Below are 18,196 nucleotides of genomic sequence, written 5' to 3'. Positions count from 1 at the left end.
TCACGCAGTCAGAATTGCCTTCATCGCACCCGCCTTGTCCGTCTCTCACTCTTTTTGATTCTGTTTTCTCTAAATTCTCCGCTCTTCATCCTGCATGACATTAATTGGTGGCAATTATCTGACCAGCAGCAACAGTGAGAGGGAAATAGACAGGGCAAATTACGATCCCGTTTCATTCTACCCTGCATATTTCTCCGCAACGTCCCTCCCACCTCTATAAATAGTGGTGTTAATTCCAGTCAGTGTGATCGAGCTTTCATTGGTTCACAGTTTTTTACCAGACTGGAGCTGTGAATTCTAACAGCTGTTCACCTCTCAAAGTGTTTGTTGGTGACAGAGGGTTTGCTGGCGTACGTGTAATGTGGCGAGAAAGTGGCAGGAGGTGAGACGCGTGTGTGTTTATTGTAGGTGTGAGAGATGACTCCGCATATGTGAGTTCACGCCTAACTTCTGCGTTAGTGTTTGTTACGGAGTGCTGCAGTGTCTGATAACTAGACGGTCATTAAAACTTCCGAGTGGAACAAAGCCAATCAATTTCTTTGATTGATCAGTAAAATGCCCGGAGGAGATGGGAACAGTAGCTGCAGCAGACTGGTGGAGAATCTCAATACACACGAGTGGCACTTCTCCTCTGGCGCCCGCCTTGATTTTATTGACATTTGTTTGAAAAACTCTACACAGAGGGAATTCTTGCTTAGCATCCTGTTAATCTTTCTGAAGCGAGAGGAATCCATATGAGGTGAGGAGATAAGGAAAAGCTTCAGACGCAAGCAGCTGCCTTTATTCTTCGCCCTCTTTTCAGCTGCTTCTCACTGGTAAAAACATGATTGGCACATGCAGGACTTTTTAATGCCAAGCCCTTGGTTGAAAATCAATGCAAGCCGGTGGACTAAATGTTCACTTCAGGGAGAAAAAGATTAGGATACAGCGGTAAGCTATTAAAATGCACAGTGTAAGCTTTGTCCTTCCCATAAAGCATCACAGATCACACAGCTCCCAGAGGGAATTCATTCAACATGCACAGAGAAAAAAAAACAGATAGACGCAAAGCTAAAACGCCAGTGTTGAGTCTTTATTGAACTTCCATGGTACAGAAAGACCACATTTTTCTACAGGAATGCTACTAAAAATCACAAGACTGGATATCTGGAGGTTTGCACGAACCACGCATGATGCCACCGGCACTATGTCTGTAGTGGAAATGTGTGTAAGTGGGGGGGTTCATGTCTGGAAGCTGCTTAGAAAAGTCGCCAAACACAAACTGACATTTGGTTTTGAAAGGTTCTATAAGACATCACTCACTGATAGATAAAATATACATTTATAAATAATAGATTTGAAGCTACTCTCACAGGTTCTCTTACTGTATACATGCAGATTCATTGGAGAGACAGAAATGGTGCTCCTTGATGTACTTTCCTGTGGTGCACCCAAGACAGTTTGATATACAGTGACTTGAAAAGTGATATGAAGGGAAATTATGGTGGTTTTGTTTTCCAGATCGAGATGCTTGGCTGTCAGGTGGAAAAAAAATCCTTGTCGCGGTAACGTCAGTCCTTTGATCGGGCGTACAGTTCACAGATGCTCATTTCCGTGACGACATAAATCTGTCTTTGTTGTGCACCATCCAAAACCTTTGGGAATCATTGATTTTCAACAGTAATGCCTCTTCTATCCATTCCCGCTCTGAATATTTTATCTCCACCACTGGAAGTGTTCTATGCTTAGCGCTTCTCTAACACAGTCCAGCAGGAACAGAGGGTGCTCACAAAGGCTCGACAAAGAGGTGAACGTCAGCCAGATAATTAAGAAAACAAATCATGAGGAAAAAAACTGAAACAAAACAGACTCCTCTACACACTGCCGAGGAAAAAAGCCACACTATTTGCATTTCAGGCGCCCAAAGCGGGGAATAAACAGCAGTTTTTGGAGCGTGACATGTTAAACACATTGCCTGTTGGCTACAGCCGTGCCAAACAGCTTTGTGAAATACCCCGTTCAGTGTTTGGAGATGCTGAGAATGGCTTTTTAACCGTTTGCGAACCAGATACGAGCCTGCTGAAGTGAACTGAATTTGAGTGTCATTTCATGAAAGGACAGTCTGCTGGGTTAGAATGAATACTGAACAGCTTCACATGTGCAGCTGAATCACAGGGAACAGCTGTGGAAGCCCAGGTAGGGAATTTCAGGGGTAATGGGATGTTGCAGGTCTGTTAAACTGCTTGTTTGTGAATTAGTCATGGCGGGTCGAAGCGCAGAGCGGTTGGTTGGCTGGCTTGGCAGAGCTCGGGGCCATACAGGGGATGGAAAACGGAGCAGGTTACAGTGACGCATGAGCCACATGAAAGAAATTTATACCAAGCACAGAGGAAGGAAGGAAGGAAAGAGGGAACAGCAGGGAGATGTGTTTGGGGTTTTGAGACCTCAGGGAAGCCAGGGAGTTTTGTGATGGCTGGATACCTGGGACCCCTGGATTAATTTCACAGTTTTCAGAGAAAATAAAACGGCGCTGCCGGCGCACCCTCTGGTCGTGTTGATGTTCCTCCTCAGGCCCCGTAGAAATGTTTACCATACGGAAAAACAGTCACCTCAGAGGTTCACAACTGGGATCCTGACACAGCAAGAGACAGAGAAGAAGAGTGAGAAGAGGAGCGGGGGGGTTATGGGAAGCTTTAGGAGCTCTGATGATGGGAGGAAAGACAGCAGAAGAGGAGAGGAGAAGTGGAGCAGGGAGGCCTGAAGCTGGAAAAGTGGTGTACACGCAAACGGAAAGCTGCATCACAGGGAACCGAGAGGGGCGGCGGGGAGAAGAGACGGAAGAGAAGGAGGAAGAGGAGGAAAAGCTGATGGGGGGGGAGGAAGTGAGATGGAGCACTGGAGTATAGCACTATAATTATCCTGATTGAGATTAACTTTGAATACCCTCAAATAAAAGCATCATTTCATGGACGGCGGCTGGGCCCACTATGACTCATCTGGAGAGGGAGTTTAAAACACTGATACATCTTACAGCAGCACTAACACTCCAGGCCTGAATGCTCCTCAGAGAGGGTCCATTAATACTCCATATACATCCTTAAAGAGGACCTATTGTGCTTTTGTGCTTTTTTCCTTTCCTTTAGTGCGTTATAGTTTTTTTGTGCAAAGGTCTGCAAAGTTAGAAAGCCCAAAGTCCACTCTCCCTCACAGAAACACTGCTCCAAAACTGCCTGAAAAGCCTTGTTTGAAATCCCGCCTTTTCTTCAGTAACTTGGTGATGTCATCAAGTAACACATTTGCATAATACCTGCCTAGGGGCTAGTTTGGCACACCCTCAAACAAAGCTAGTTAGAGCGGAGCTGGAGCAGAGTCTGAAGAGTTTGGTTCGGTTGACCAATCACAACAGTGGGCCAGCTGATGTTCAAGTAGAAACCAAAAATACATGAACCTGAAAATAAGCACAATAGGTCCTCTTTAATGCGGCTTCACACACATAAAGACGCAAACTTGGATCCAGAGGTGCACAGACACTCACATGCACATCAGACTCATAGACTGTGCAGAGCTGGTGAGGCGAGTCATTACCTCTCCCTGTCGGTGAAGGAGGAGGAGGTGCTGTGCAGCGTCTGCCGGCTGTCCTCCGAAGCGAGGGAACGAGGGAGCGCGAGGGAGAGTGGGGGTGCCACGCCACGGGAAAGCGGGGGTGGATGCTGAGAACAGCTGCGGTCGTAACTGGGAGAGAAGGATAGTGAGACAGATAGATGGAGAGAGAGAGAGGAGAGGGGATGGAAGGAGGCAAGAAATTGGGGGAGATACGTGGAAAAGGAGAAGAGGGGGAAGAAGAGGGGAGAGAAAGGGGATTGGTGGTGGGAGGAGACAGACGAGGAAAAAGAAAGAAGCAGACAGGGATGGGAAAAGAAAAAAGATGGGAATTAAGGATAAAAGAGACCAAGAGGGACAGGAATAGAAACAGAGATGAAAGGACTCAACGAAAGTTGAGAGAGACAGATAAGAGTAAAAGAAGGTTAGAAAGGGAGAGACAGAGAGCAGGAAATGATAGAGAAGGGTGAAATCAAGGGAAATAGACGGTGACACAGATAAGGAAAAAACAGTAGAATAAAGAGAAAAGACAGAAGGTGAGAGAGACGGAGAAACAAAGTCAGAGAGCATCAAGAACAGCCGAGCCATTTAGCATCAGCGAACACATTACACTGCCACTGTGAGAGAGAATTAGTGCACTCATCGGACTCATTAAAACGCTGTCAGAGGGGAGAGGGAGGCAGAGCGAGAAATGGGGGGAAGGAGACAGGCACAGTGGGACGGGGGAGGAAGGGAGGGAGTCGGAAGGATGCAACAAGGCGATGAAATGGACAGAGGGGTGACGCATCACAAAGGTGGCGAGCCAGTAAGGAGGGTGAAGACACAGTCGAGAGTCAAAGGTTCAAGCTCTTAAGACGCACAACAAAGCTGTTCTTGCAGCCATAAAGCCATCCTGCACCCTCAGTAACACCTGTCCTCTGCTGGCTGACTCCTCTCTCTGACCATATGCACACACACACATATACACACAAACATCGTCATGCTTGATAACATTAGCCACACTGACGATTTTAGGCCTGGGAAAATCACTGAGCACATATGCTGCTCTTCTATAACGAACTGGACGGTGGCCAATTTCCACTATAGGCTATGATTTCAGTCCATCTGCACCCTCCTCCCGTTCATGCCGCGGCACTCTCTCCATCTAACACATGGCGTTATTTACACATTTATGACACCGAAGCACGAGCCAGTCTATAGAGGGGGAGCTGCTGCCATGTCGCCAGCCTTGAATCTCACTTTTATAAGGCCACTTTGGATCCACCAGCAGCGTGGTGTTTCCTCCCATGGCGGGGGCCGGTGGAGTAAGTTATCGAAACAACAGCGAAGGCCAGTCTCAGGAACAGAGAGAAAAGAGGGTTTATCGTGTATCAGCTCACGGCAAGCTGCAGGATTATCTGTGGATCAGCAGTCGGACTGGCGGTGCTGGGAGAGATAAGAGACTGGTGAGGGAGATAAGAGGAGTACCAGCTGTGCAAAGACAGGCAGCGTTAGAGCAAGGCGATGATGATAACTGGAAGTAAGCGAAGAACTTCAGAGAAGGAGGGGGAACACAGGTATTCAGAGACAGAAAAAAAAGGGAAAGGAGGCTCAAGTGGGCGGAGGGAGGGAGGGGAGATAATGTGGGAGTGTGGGAGCAAAACTGAGATTAAGAGAGAGCATGAAAAAAGATGTGAAAGAGAACAAATTATAGGACAGATTCAGGCAATGAAATGAAAACATTATGAAATGTGGGTAAGATGAGCAGATAAGAGAATTACAGTAAGTAAAAGTAGAAATGGGTTCGGAAAGAGAGGAGATAGACACGCAAAAAAAAGTGTGAGATACGGGAAGAGGAGGAGAGAGGAGTCCCAGTGGCCAAATAAACTAGGTGTTATTGGTTTGATCAGTAAAGCGTGGAAGTGCTCCACTGCATCACATAGATGACTCCCCATTTACAGATAATGGCCATATGTGTGCAGCGAGCAACTTCCTTCCAGGCCTGAAAAACGTAACATACGCAGAGCCACAGCCTTGTGATAACATGCTCCGAGAGGTTTGATGGCTGGTGGGCTGTTAAAGCACTTTGACACCAGTGAAGCCGTGTTATTGCTCAAGCCCGTAAGGCAACAGATCTGTTTTCGCACCCACTTCCACCCCAATGGCTATAGTGAATGTTTAATCATTGCAACTCTAATGGCACTAAATGACACATCTGTGCCAACTGTGACTTTCTGGAACACAAGTGTTGTTAATAAAGTCATTAGTGCGCAATTACTCAGCTCTCACTTTAGGGAGGGATACGTACACACATAACGTAATAATGACCAACATGCACTCGTAAACACATCTGCAACTGTTAAGGTCTCATCTTTGCTATAACACACACATCTGGCCTCTTCATAAGCCCCTACACATCTGGCACAATCCATACATTTTCATCTTGACCCATCGATGGGAAGAAAAGGGGCAAATTTTCAGCCCCATTTTTCAAATCACAGTCCAATCTCTTAGCACTTAAGCACAGCCCTATTTCACCTCTAACTCAGTTGTTCCCAACATATTTTACCACTTAAAACTAAGCTATGTCTACCTGTGACTCCTCTTCAGTGTTTGGAGTTGTCTACAGGCTATAACCAAGTTAACAAAAGGTTGATCAGTCCCTCTTGGATTGTTTTAGTACCAAAGAAGTGCAATTATCCAGCAATTAGCAAGATAAAAAGCAAAGATTAGACTAAAGTGTGAACAAATAATCACAATTTTGCGTAGCAGAAATATGTTTTTTGTGCTTCCCTATTTTGTTAATCATCTCATGACCCTCTATGGGGGTCCCGACCCCCAGAGCAACGGTAATCCAGTAGGTCTACAAAATTCTTTCAGACAAAGCCTCACGTTTAAAGGTAGGGTTGGTAATGTTCAAATTCATTTTTGTTATATTTGTTGAAATTCTCATTACATCCCGACAGCAATAAATAAATCAAATGCTCTGACAAAAAAAGAAGAAAAAAGGCCTACTATAGCGAAGGCATGGTCCCCCTTATCTGTCTCTGAACGGCTTACTATGATATTCTTACCCTAACCCTAAACAATCTCACTCTTAATGTCTAAACCTAACCAATCCAACCAACGAAGGCAACGAGTACTGGCCAATCAGAGGCAGAGTAGGACGGGTCGTGCCTTTGCTATAGCAGGATTCGTAATTTAGCTACCTGCCTGCCTGCGCGCTTTGCCCGTGCACTCATAGTGCGTCACCAGAGTCTTCCACAAGCTGCTAGCCTGACAGCTGCGAGTGCTAACAATAGCCATGTTCGTTATTTACGTTTATTATGATAATTTTGGAGGGAGGACTAAAGGGATGGACGGTCAATGTTGCCAATTTGGAGACTTTCTCTCTAGATTTAGGGACTTTTGGAGTTGGCAACATTGGGCTCGGTTTTCTGGTTGGATCATTTGTTTCTCAGCATTACCAACACGACCTTTAACCTCAAACTCTCAGACTTAAAGAACCCAATTTAGAAATCCAAAATGCCGTCATATTAAGGGAGGCATTTTTGTGTTGAAGGGTTGTGTCTAGATGGTAAACCACAACTTGGGAAACTCTTGTGAGACGGTTAAGGTTAGGCATTGACCTTGAATAGTTACGTTTAGGATAGGGCAGCGAGTCTTGCAAGAGTTTTTGCGATTTTTTGCGATTTGTGGTTTACACCTTCTCGACACAACCGTGTTGAAGCTCACGCTGGTCTGCACCTCGCTGTGTGTGTTCCAAAAAATGAGAAATTGTCTAATCCACAACTTTTACCATTAAAAACCCTTTGAATCAGGAGAACCAGTACTGCCCTCCTGCTGTTGGGACAGGTGTTCAGCTCAAACAGGGAAAGTTTGCTGATCATTCACTCTTATTCAGCAACACCCACTTCATATTTCTTTGTCCACACAGACAGAATATTTTGGAGGAGAGAGTTTAGGTTCCTACCAGAGTTTGGCTGTAATGACGACTGCCGTCAGGATGAGCAGCGCAGAGATGGTCACGGTGACGTAGAACTGAGGGTCCACTGTAACACACACAATCACACATACTCCTGCAATTACCAATCTCAGACCATGACCATGACCATGTATAATTGTATCCAGAACAAAAGACGAGATCAATGAAGCCAGCTGAAACATGAAATTGGATGTGCGAGAGGCTGGCCTCCAACTATAACACCAATCCGATGACGTCGTGTATCTTGCATTTTTGACAGCGGCCAATTCCTCCCTGTGAGTGATGAGAACTTTATTAGGCATTCCCCGCCACAGACACAGCCGGCTGCACACAGCAGCCTTCACCCTGGTGACAGCTAATTCCCTGGAGGACTTGCAGTATGTGTGTGTTCACATGGACTGCAGCTCATGGCCATCTTTATTTAGAAATCCTTCATGTGCATCTCCTGATGCCCACCTTCCGTAGGCTCCGTCTCCTCCGCCTCCGTCCCTCCACCCTCCACTCCCTCCTTAGACTCCAGCGGTGCCTTCTCCCGGGGCGGCATGCTCGCAGGCCAGTCTGACTTGGCGGTGCTGGCCTCCAGCTGGTTCCCGTGCTGGTGCAGGGGGTCAGTTTCCTGGCTGGAAAGGAAGTGGTAGGTCTCATCCTCCAGAGGCTGCGTGGGACCCCAGACCACCGCCCACAGAGGGGTGGGTGTGACCTGGGCTGTGACGGACAGCTGGACCGACAGGGCGTCTACCTGCTCCTCTGCTTCGCTGTCGTCACGGTTACAGGTGGAGGGCTGTGTCACCAAGAGGAGGGAGACGAGGCAGCGGAGGGCAGTCAGTCGTGCGACAGGAGAGATGGAGCTGGAAGAGAAGTGGAGAGAGGATGAGAGGTGGTGGAGTGACACAGAAGTTATCTGAGAAAATGTATTGTCCACAGGCGTCCTGCACGACCTCATCAGCTCAGAAATTGATTCTCAAGCTCGCCATCGCTCAGAATGACATTTTATGCATCTGCACCCCATACATCCCTCCTTCAACTCAGTTACTATCCATCTTACCATCTCTCCATCGCTTCGCTGTGTTCACTGAGACTCCGCTCCTCCGATCATCTCTCTCTGTAAGATAGGACAGAGGGGCAAGAGAGAGATAGAGAGAGGGAGAGAAGGGGGAGGGTCCAGCTTTTTTTTCTTCTTTTATGTTGCCAGATATAAATCATATAAACATAGACACCAGCAGGAATATTGGCAGAAAGCCCACTCTGTCATCTTTAAAAACCATACAGACTCCCCTGGGCGTTTAAATTTAACGCTCAATTATGCGCCACATGTTTAGACAGAATCCACATCTGCATCTAAAAACACCCAGAAGTACATAATCATTGTCTGTCTCTCTCTCACTCACTCACATTTACAATGAACACACACCTGAGCACAGCACATTAATCATCATTACAAGCGTCATGCATGGAGCCAATACTCTATATGGCACTTTGAGCGAAGAGAGGCAACTTCCCATCCACGCAACTGCTGCCTAAATGCCACAGAAATGTCACTTAGAGACACACGAGCACACCGGGAGACGGACACAAACACACACACACACTCCGACACATATCAGTTATCATGCCTACCTCTGGCAGTGGAGAGAGGGAATGAGAGAGGGAGACAGAGAGAAAGGGGGGAGATACAGAGAGCAAGTGAGGGAAAAAAAAGCATCGGTTGCCTTAGCGACTGAGACATGTAGAGTCTGCTAGAGTAAGAGAGGGGAGAGAGAGCGATGGAGGGAGGGCAAGAGACTGTAGGAAAGAGATTTAAATGCTAATTATGGTTTTTGTTTTTTTAACCGGTTCAATTAAATGGACGCAGAGGAAAATAAATGAATTTGACGAGGCAAACAGAAATGATACTGAGGACGACACTGGTAAGCTCATTTTAGAGGCAGGAGGTTAAAAAAAACTCCTCAATTATGTTTACAAAAACAGACAAGGACACCCCAGAGAGACAGAAATACAGACAGCAAAGAGCAAGAGGAGGAGGAGGAGGAAGGAACAGGGGGAATAAAGATAGAATAAAATTTCATTTACACAGGTTGAGCTGGCAGAGGAGGGCGATGAACTGGTGTTTGAAGAAGAAGCAGGGTCAGATAAATGAAAAAAGAGACAACAAGAGATGCAAATTTGGAGGTGAGAGTCACAGAGTGACAGCTTTATTGTATATGGAAATAATATTTACATAGAAAACAATCTGCCTATCACTCACACACTCACTATCTCCATCCATACGCCCCCCCCCCCACCCCCAACACTGACAGTCTGTCACACTTCATTCCCCTGCACCCTCCTTCGCTGTCGCCACGCTCCCTCCCTCCCCATTTCCTCTTCATGGCTGCAGGCCGTGGTGTCCTCGGCATGAGAAACCAGCACTCACTGGAGAACGCAGCGTAACCATGAGCCGGACCCTCCATCCTCCGCGCCGTCACACCGTCTGTCTTCTCCTTCATTGTCATCATCATCCTCGTAATCTAAATTTGACAAGGAGGTCATGAGGATTCGTCACGACATGCATCATCTAAAATTAACATGATAGTGAAGTCTGCGATTCCACGGTTACTCATTAAGCGCGCCAGTCGGTAAATGAAGACATGAGAATGTGTGAAATTGGTGTGTGTGTGTGTGTGTGTGTGTGTGTGTGTGTGTGTGTGTGTGTGTGTGTGTGTGTGTGTGTACCATCAGTCTCCTCGTCATCCTCTGTGTCCCCCTCTGATTCCAGCGAACAGGACTCCAGCCAAGTGTCTCTCTTCACGGTGACATCACCCCTTCAACATTCACATCCGCAATTAATTAAACACCCAATATCAATAGAGGTGTGTGTCAAAAACAGTTATATTCATTAGCACCTTATAAATCCCAGTATAGCTTCAGAATTAGCAGTGCAGTTGACCTTGGAAGAAATATGCAAATAAGAAATATAACTTAAGACTGTTTAACTGAGTGGTGTTGGCGTGTACTGCGCCCACCTCTGCTTCCCAGAGCTGGGGAGCTGCTCCCATACGATGAGGTCGTGACCGCCGGTGACCCACCGGTGGTCTCCGCTCCCTGTGGTCCACGCGGCAAAGCAGAGGATTCTGGGAGCGTCGGGCCAGGTCAGAGAGGCCAGGTACCGACACTGAGGCAGGGAGAACACTAGAGGGAGGAGAGGGAGACGGAGGTCAACGGAGGAAAACAAAGTGCTTTCGATTTTGTCTTAAGTCCTTATTGTGCTTTCACTCTCTCGGATTAGAGCGAGTTACTTCTGGCTGCACATGGTTTACTCTGCGACTCACGATTTAGCGAGCTCTCTCCATTCGCCAGATCATAGCAGGAGCCAATTAGGAGGCCCCCTGTCTGGTGAACACAATCTGTTACCCCGGTGATGCTGTTGTGATTGGTCAGCCTGGACATGGTGCCTGTGATAATTGGACAGATGTTGGGTGGAAAGATTATGCAAATGTTCCTTCATCTACCTTCCTTTTTCAATCATCCACACACCCTCTGCCCTTCCCACTCCGGAGCTCACCGCTCCTCCAGTGCAGGATCTTGAGCCAGGCTCGACCGTAAGCCAGGAACACTCTGTCTCCTCGCGGGCTGAGGGTCAGACGCCCGCCGGGCCCCCCTCCGCAGCCCGTCACCTGTTCGCCCCAGTGGTGCAGCAGCCTCAGGGGGTCTCGATCCGAACACCGGTTCTCCCACACAGACACCCCCCCCTCGGCCGAGCCGCTGAACACCAGCGGACCCTGAGACTGCGGAGGGGGGCACACAGGAGATACATGGTTGTCATGGTGATAGGTCTGTGTGTGCATGTGTGCGTGTGAGAGAGAGAGATAGATACACAGAAAAAGGGAGAGCATATGTATGTTTGTGTAAATGGAAGTGTGTGAACAGTTTCAACATGTACGTTTCTGAGCCGCTGTTGGTTATAAATGGATTGTGCTCATTGCATGATAAACAACAAAGAGGATGACAATGATGTGCTACGCTTTAATGCTTTCGGCATATTCTGATGATTGCAAATTGAAAAAAAAAAAATGTGCATATGCTGCTCCGGATTTCAATATTCATAAAAAAAGCCTTTTTGCTCAGAATATGTACAGTACGCTTTCTAAAATTGGCCGAGCTCCACGGCTTACATCTCAACAAATATCTTTGATTTCCATTTGAAGGCGATAAACAAGGAAAGCTTGCGTGAGGATAAGAGTGTAGAAATACAGCCGTTTGATTTCCTGAGATGGGGCTTTTTCACAAATTAGTAATCAAGAGTTCTAAAACTACTTTAGACAGCTCCTTCCAGAGAGAGAGAAACATTGGTGTGTTTTTTTTTTGTTTTAAAAATAGGCTGAACATGAAAACAGCATCGTCCGTGTGGACAGCACATCACGGCACGTAGGTGAGTGACCCACCCACCTGGATGGAGGTGACTGCTTCCTGGTGAGCGTTGATTGACTGGCAGTTGTCGAAAGTGTGCCAGCTCCAGGCTTGAACCTTCCCCCCGTCTGCGGGGTGACAGAGTGTGAGGTTAACATGTGCCGACAGGCGGCTGGCAGTCATTATTGTTGGTCACGGTCGACCCACCTGAGCCTGACTGCCTAATCTGTGCGCCTCTATCTCTCTTGATTCAGCCCAATAGCCCTGCGTTACACTCAACTAACTTGCTGGCAGATGATGCCCACATGCACAGAAGTCGATATAAGATACAAATACGACGTGAAGCCACAACTCCAATTATTCTGTTTCGCTGTGTCACTGGCTCTTAGTTTTCCCACACAATAACACACCTGATCCGGTGATAATGTAGCCGTCGTCCTCTGGCACAAAGCAGAGTGCAGTCACGGCGTTGAATGTGTAGATAGACTTAACACACTGCCCTGGAGGTAACAGGAAAATACTAATTTAATTGACAGACCACCAGTCACACAGGCATACATTGATTATGTTGCAAACACACGTTTCCCAGACAGAGCCCCGAGGCTCTGTCTACCTTAATATATACAATATATATACGTATATCTGTGTTTGTGTGGTTATGCGTACCAATGCTCAGGGCCCAGATCTTCACGTAGCAGTCTGCCGAGCCACTCAAAATAAACCTCTCCTTGTCGGACAAAGACAGGGACCGGGCTGGCAAGAGGGCAAACACAGACAGAAGAGCGGGAGGGGGCAAGGAGGAGGAGGAGGAGGAAAAGATGAGAGGGAGATGCAAATAAGTGATGATGCACAAAAGGAGGACAGGTTGCAAGAAAGAGGCAAAGAGAGATGATTTAAAAAAAGAAATAATTAGTCTATGAGCAGGGTGAGTTCGACTGAGCTGCATCGTCTATGCGCTGCACTCCTCGACTCGGTATTTTAAGTTGAGGGAAGCAGGTGGGGAGGGAGTGTAGGAGGAGAGTCGGGGAGGCTGCTGGAGTTCAAGTGATGGAAGGCTGCCTGCTTCAGACAGACAGTGAACTCTCTAAAGCGTCTACTGAGGTTATCTCTCGCTGGGGTTGATCTGATGAACTGCTCCTATAATTACCAGACCGCAGGACACGGGCATTACTCAGCTGTAGGATGGGTGTGTGTGTGTGTGTGTGTGTGTGTGTGTGTGTGTCCTCACCCAGCCTCTTGCAGTACTCGGGGGGAGGCGCAGACAGACAGGTGACCCCGCCAGTGTGACCCCCCAGGTTCTTGTGCTCCGTTGCCGTGGGAACGTGCCACACCTTCACCGTCGTATCTCGGCTAGGAGGAGGAGGAGGAAGAGAGGATGCAGGAAGGTAGAGAGGCAGTTTAAAGTGAGAGAAGAGAGAAGGTGAAAACAAGCAAAGTTAAAAGCTGCTGAACATAAATCGCGAGGGATTTGCGCCGAGCCATCGGGGCAGGGGAAGAAAAACAAATATGTCAGACAGCGAAGGGGAGGGAGCGGGGGCATATATTAAGCAATAAATTAGGTGAAATGTTCACTTTGCACATCCATTATGCAAATTGGATGCTTTACCTTCCAGAAACCACCAGGTTGTCAACAGCAACCACACAGGTGACGATGTCATTGTGACCCTCAAGGAGCCTCAAGCGAAACTTTGCCTTCTCCCAAGATGCTTTGAGGGACGCAAATTCTGCTTCTGTAAAGGAAATGATTTGTCCAATTAGCACTGTTGACTCATCAGCACCCCGGCTTGTTAATCTACACAGTTCTTCAATATGGATTAGTCTACCACTACGAAAGCGTGGGGCTAATTTAACTCTGAGGATGAAAAAACGTGGGTCCCGTCTTCAGGGAGGCAAATGCAGCCTGTTGGTTTTTTAATTCTGGCAGCCACATGAGCTCGTTAGGACTCCTCGAGGCACACATGTATATTCTGATTTCAGATGTTAATGACAAGTGCATTGTGCTTTTAACCGCCTGCCATAAACTGTAATAATAATTTTCTTAATTAATCCCACCTTCCTGTCGCAGTTGCTGCTCTGTGTCAATGTCCCCTGACACGCATCGGCAGTGATCTGACACCTTGGCCGGCTCCGTCCTCTCCCGCTGTCTGCCTATCTCTGCTCCCCCTCCTGTTTCCCTCTGCCTGGCAGCCGGTGCTGGCGTTGCTTGAGCTTTGGACTTCTCTTCTCCCTTAAGGATCTTGGAGGCTGGAGGCATTTGTGATGGAAGGGCCTCAGGGGCATCCTCCCTGTGCCAGAGCAGAAAAACCGAGAGCTGAATGAATAATCAAGATGCATAGACAGGGAGCATACCTGTAGAGGATCTCACATAAACCAAAAAACAGCACTTTTTAATGAGCTGCGACTCCTAGAAAGAGTGTTTCATTCAATTTGACGTTAATATCCACACATGCCGATTTCAACGATGTGCACGATGCCCTGAGGGGCTTTAATAGGGAGGATGACATCCCTGAATGATGTTTACATGACACATTATGCAGAGTGTAAAGTTCCCATTTTATTAAACGCGTGACAGTATTTGACCTCCAGTGTGTTTGGTTAGACATGCAAAAAAGATCAAAGGCTTCAGAGTGAATGTTGTTGCTTTTGAAGAATTACGCTTCTCTCCATCTGCCCCCTCTCGCTGGTACCTCTCCCTCACTTCCTTACACTTGTCTTTTCATCTTCTCCTTTTTTCCGTCTCCCACAATCCCCAGAGTTTGCTGCGGGCCAGAAAGCTGCAGCTGAAGCTCAGCCAATCTGGAACGCAGCTCCGCCTTCCTGGAGATCTGAGAGGGAAGAAGGCACGAGATTGGTTGTGAACCAAGCCACTAAATCCACAAGTTGTTTATCTGCACAACCAACATGCTCCAGCCTGTCTTGATTTATTAGACTGCAACTGGCAACTGTACTCCTGTCTGGCAGTGAGTTATGAAAGATGCATGAATGAGTGAATCAAGCATGTCAATTTGATATAAAGTGGCTGTTTCCTGCGTTAAAGGAACACTCCACCAGTTTTACACATACAGGTCTGGTAGTAGTAGGGTAGTAGTAGTAGTAGTAGTAGTAGTAGTAGTAGTAGTAGTAGTAGTAGTAGTAGTAGTAGTAATAGTAGTAGTAGTAGTAATAGGTCACTTATATGATGTCTTTTGTGGCTCTGGTGGAGCTTTGAGAATATAACCCATGATGATGTCATATTGATCTCATCAGGGTTATCTGTCTGTCTGAAGACAAGATTGTGATGCATTGTGGGAAATGTAGGGTCCGATCTTTGACCCTTAATGGAGACTAGAAGTCAGGATATCTGCTACTGCGCGATTTTTATCATAAAAAAACTAATAATAACCCCCCAAAAAATGTAGCAAATGTAGCTTAAAGTAGCTATACCTCAATGTAAAAATAATAATTTGATAGTAAAAGTCCTGGATTAAAAGAAACAATAAGTAAAAGTATCAATAGAAAAAGTACTCTCTGGGCAGCAGAATAATCCCTGTTTGTGTATATTATATTATTGAATTATTATTATTAATGCATAACTGTGTAAGCAGCATTTTAATTTTGTGACGGTTCTGGTTTGAGCTAATTATAGTAACTATAATCTACACTGTCGGGTAATTAAATCTGTAACAATACATCATATTTTATAAACTTATATCTTTTCTATGTAAAAACTTCAAGTAAGTAAAGCTGCAGATAAATGTAGTTAAGTAAAAAAGTAAAATATTTTCCTCTAAAACATGGTGGTATAAAGTAGCATGAAATGGAAATACTCAAGGACAGTACTTGTCAGTGAATGTACTTAGTTACATTCTGTGGTAAATCTATGAACTCTTTCCCAAAATGGTAAATCTGTGTCTGTATAAGGAGATAATCTATTGTAAATACTGTACAGTGTAATACTGCTTTAAAGGGAGTTTATTTTGTGTTGTTTCTGTTTTACAATAATTTTCTGATTAATTGATTGATTTTATTATTATTATTATTATTATTATTATTATTATTATTGTGTCATGCATACATAATATACCCAGGCCAAACGGGCTTACAAGACACCATTATTTAGAAAATACAGAAGAGACAAATTAAATAGCCACTCCGTTTTGTCATCATTCATCATCAGACATTTCAGTTAAAATAGAAATTCTCAATTCATCATAATAAGGACAATAAAAAAGAAAATGTGATTCATATTCAACTTCTCCTAACTCGCGTACTTCACACAACCTGTTGTCCTCCTGGATGTTTTTAAATCTACAGACTATATATATTATTTGCAATAAAGAACTGTTTATTTAAAAATAATGTGTCCGGGTTATGAGAAACTGTTTAATAAATCGTTCTGCCAAATATAACTTCTTCTCTCAAATGATAAATTATTCCCAATCTAAATAGCCTAATCCATTACTAAATTGCACGCTTAATACAACTTCCCCTCAGTTTTGTTGTCATCTCCTAACTGGCATACTTCACACAACCTGTTGTCCTCCTGGATGTTTTTAAATCTACAGACTTCAAGGGGCCAGAGGAAGGATTCCTGTTCTTAACTGTGCAACTAAAGACCTTTGACTCCTTGATATAACATAAGATTCAGTACCATAATTGAGAAAAAAGAAATGCAACTTATTCACAGAAATGCATCCTGGGTGTAAAATGATCTACAGTGTGACACCACTGTGTGCATTTATTTCCCTGTTTCCAATTAGAGGATGTAAAGGCAGTGCAGTAAAGAAAAAGCACAGTTGTAGGGCATGACCATAACTTACAGCATTCACAGTCTGTGCCCTTTTAACACACTGAGCCTCCTGATATTTATTGTTTCTGATGCTCTCTGCTCAACGTGAAAGCTTTCCTGGGGCGAAATCTGTCAAATTATTCATTCCACCATTATCATTAATTCATGTTAATCACATATTTTTCTTCTTTTATGATATCAACACTGCTATTCCTAGTTTAAAGATGCCTCACTTCACAGAGTACCATTTGAAAGCATCATCTTTATTCACCCATGTGAGTTTATATGTGCCAAACCTGATATATAGTGTAATACTTTAATGTTCTGTGGCAGCTGCTGGATATAATGTTTTTTTTATTTTGACTGAATCTGTGTCTGTGCTGTAGTAAAAGTCTGCAGTTATAACATGTTGTTACACATGAGGGAAATCTATTCAGGATTTGCAAAACGTCACTCACACACAGTTAACACTGGGACAAACAGATGAAGAGTGTATGTACCTTGAATCTCTCCTCTGGGGTGAGACTGATCTTTATTTCCAGATTTCCTATCTGCCTCAACTTCTTCTGCAGCTTCCTCACCTCCCCCATCTGCAGCTCGAGTTAACTACACTTTAAACTGCCTGGCTGACTCTCAGTTTGTCACAAAGTATCAAAGACACAACATTGCCTTTTAATGAAAACGTTTAAATAAATAAAGATGTATCAGACAGCTTGCTGGTGCGTTGGAGAGACGTGTCGCCGGATGTTGATTTGTTCATAAGACGTGTATAACTGTTGTTACAGCAACACCACGTGGACAAAGACAGTGTTGCATTGAAATATAAGGACAGTGACACTGTGCTGCCTTCAAGTGCTTATTCCAGCAGCTCAAATTTTCGAGCTTCCAAATCGTAAATGAGATTAAGAATGCAATAATGGCATATATATATATATATATATATAAATAGATTTGATTTTATTATATTGTTTTTAATTTATTTTTTTTACTTGTGTATATTCTTTTAACTTATTTATCTATTTTTTGTATATAATATGTTTTTCCTGTATCTATACTGTCTTATTTTATATTAATATTAGGTTTGTTAAGTTATTATTATTATTGGGGATGTTTTTGAATGTTTGTTCTGTTTTTTCAAAATGAACAAAAAAACAATAAATATAATATTGAAAAAAAAAAAATAATGCAATAATGGCTGTTTTATTTTGGAGATTAAGCAGCACATTTGGAAAAGGAGGAAAAGGTGTCAGAGGAAAGCCCTTCATACTTCAATATTTTATTAGATAAAAAATAATGTTTTTTGTTTTTGTTTGACAACTAAACATGATAATAAAAAAATAAGAAATATATAAGAAATTATATGTATGTACTGCGTGTGCGTATATGTGTATGTATGTATATATGTATACAGTATATATGTATATATAAATAGATTTAATTTTATTTTATTGTTTTTAATTCTTTTTTTTTCTTTTACTTTTTTACTTATTTATCTATTT

The 18,196-nt window shown here is 44.5% G+C and overlaps 2 protein-coding genes across 4 annotated transcripts; both read right to left on the bottom strand.

Annotated features, from left to right (window-relative positions):
* Positions 1 to 1,050: 1,050 nt before the first annotated feature.
* On the bottom strand, positions 1,051 to 9,384 carry pianp (PILR alpha associated neural protein). Of its 2 annotated transcripts, none has more exons than XM_074653262.1 (6): positions 9,161 to 9,384; positions 8,589 to 8,645; positions 8,000 to 8,391; positions 7,532 to 7,610; positions 3,565 to 3,711; positions 1,051 to 2,611 (listed from the first exon to the last, which is right to left on the bottom strand). In XM_074653262.1, exons 2-6 carry the CDS (start codon positions 8,597 to 8,599, stop codon positions 2,590 to 2,592), a joined length of 651 nt encoding a protein of 216 aa, XP_074509363.1. In that variant the 5' UTR covers positions 8,600 to 8,645; positions 9,161 to 9,384; the 3' UTR covers positions 1,051 to 2,589. The 2 variants fall into 2 exon arrangements, with proteins under 2 accessions (XP_074509363.1, XP_074509364.1); XM_074653263.1 differs by lacking the exon at positions 9,161 to 9,384 and adding an exon at positions 8,955 to 9,075.
* A 321-nt stretch (positions 9,385 to 9,705) lies between these two features.
* LOC141778795 (uncharacterized) lies at positions 9,706 to 17,466 on the bottom strand. Of its 2 annotated transcripts, XM_074653254.1 has the most exons (13): positions 17,198 to 17,466; positions 14,636 to 14,754; positions 13,982 to 14,214; positions 13,536 to 13,659; positions 13,158 to 13,279; positions 12,596 to 12,682; positions 12,340 to 12,429; positions 11,969 to 12,057; positions 11,085 to 11,307; positions 10,852 to 10,974; positions 10,546 to 10,711; positions 10,256 to 10,344; positions 9,706 to 10,050 (listed from the first exon to the last, which is right to left on the bottom strand). In XM_074653254.1, exons 1-13 carry the CDS (start codon positions 17,285 to 17,287, stop codon positions 9,953 to 9,955), a joined length of 1,653 nt encoding a protein of 550 aa, XP_074509355.1. In that variant the 5' UTR covers positions 17,288 to 17,466; the 3' UTR covers positions 9,706 to 9,952. The 2 variants fall into 2 exon arrangements, with proteins under 2 accessions (XP_074509355.1, XP_074509356.1); XM_074653255.1 differs by lacking the exon at positions 14,636 to 14,754.
* Between the last annotated feature and the right edge of the window lie 730 nt (positions 17,467 to 18,196).

Source organism: Sebastes fasciatus, chromosome 12, assembly GCF_043250625.1.
Source record: "Sebastes fasciatus isolate fSebFas1 chromosome 12, fSebFas1.pri, whole genome shotgun sequence".
Classification (NCBI taxonomy): domain Eukaryota; kingdom Metazoa; phylum Chordata; class Actinopteri; order Perciformes; family Sebastidae; genus Sebastes; species Sebastes fasciatus.
Note: the sequence above shows the minus strand (reverse complement) of the source record. Positions and strands in the feature narration are given on the sequence as shown.

What these genes read in the sequence shown, in the direction of transcription:
- pianp (XM_074653262.1), bottom strand. An exon ending in GTCATTACAGCCAAACTCTG is followed by an intron (nt 3,712 to 7,531) that starts GTAGGAACCTAA and finishes CTTCTCTCCCAG; the next exon opens with TTACGACCGCAGCTGTTCTC. An exon ending in TCCTTCACCGACAGGGAGAG is followed by an intron (nt 2,612 to 3,564) that starts GTAATGACTCGC and finishes TTGCTGTGTCAG; the next exon opens with GATCCCAGTTGTGAACCTCT.
- LOC141778795 (XM_074653254.1), bottom strand. Translation starts at nt 17,287, where the DNA reads ATGGGGGAGGTGAGGAAGCTGCAGAAGAAGTTGAGGCAGATAGGAAAT. An exon ending in CCCCAGAGGAGAGATTCAAG is followed by an intron (nt 14,755 to 17,197) that starts GTACATACACTC and finishes CTTCCCTCTCAG; the next exon opens with ATCTCCAGGAAGGCGGAGCT. An exon ending in AAGCAGTCACCTCCATCCAG is followed by an intron (nt 11,308 to 11,968) that starts GTGGGTGGGTCA and finishes CCCCCTCCGCAG; the next exon opens with TCTCAGGGTCCGCTGGTGTT.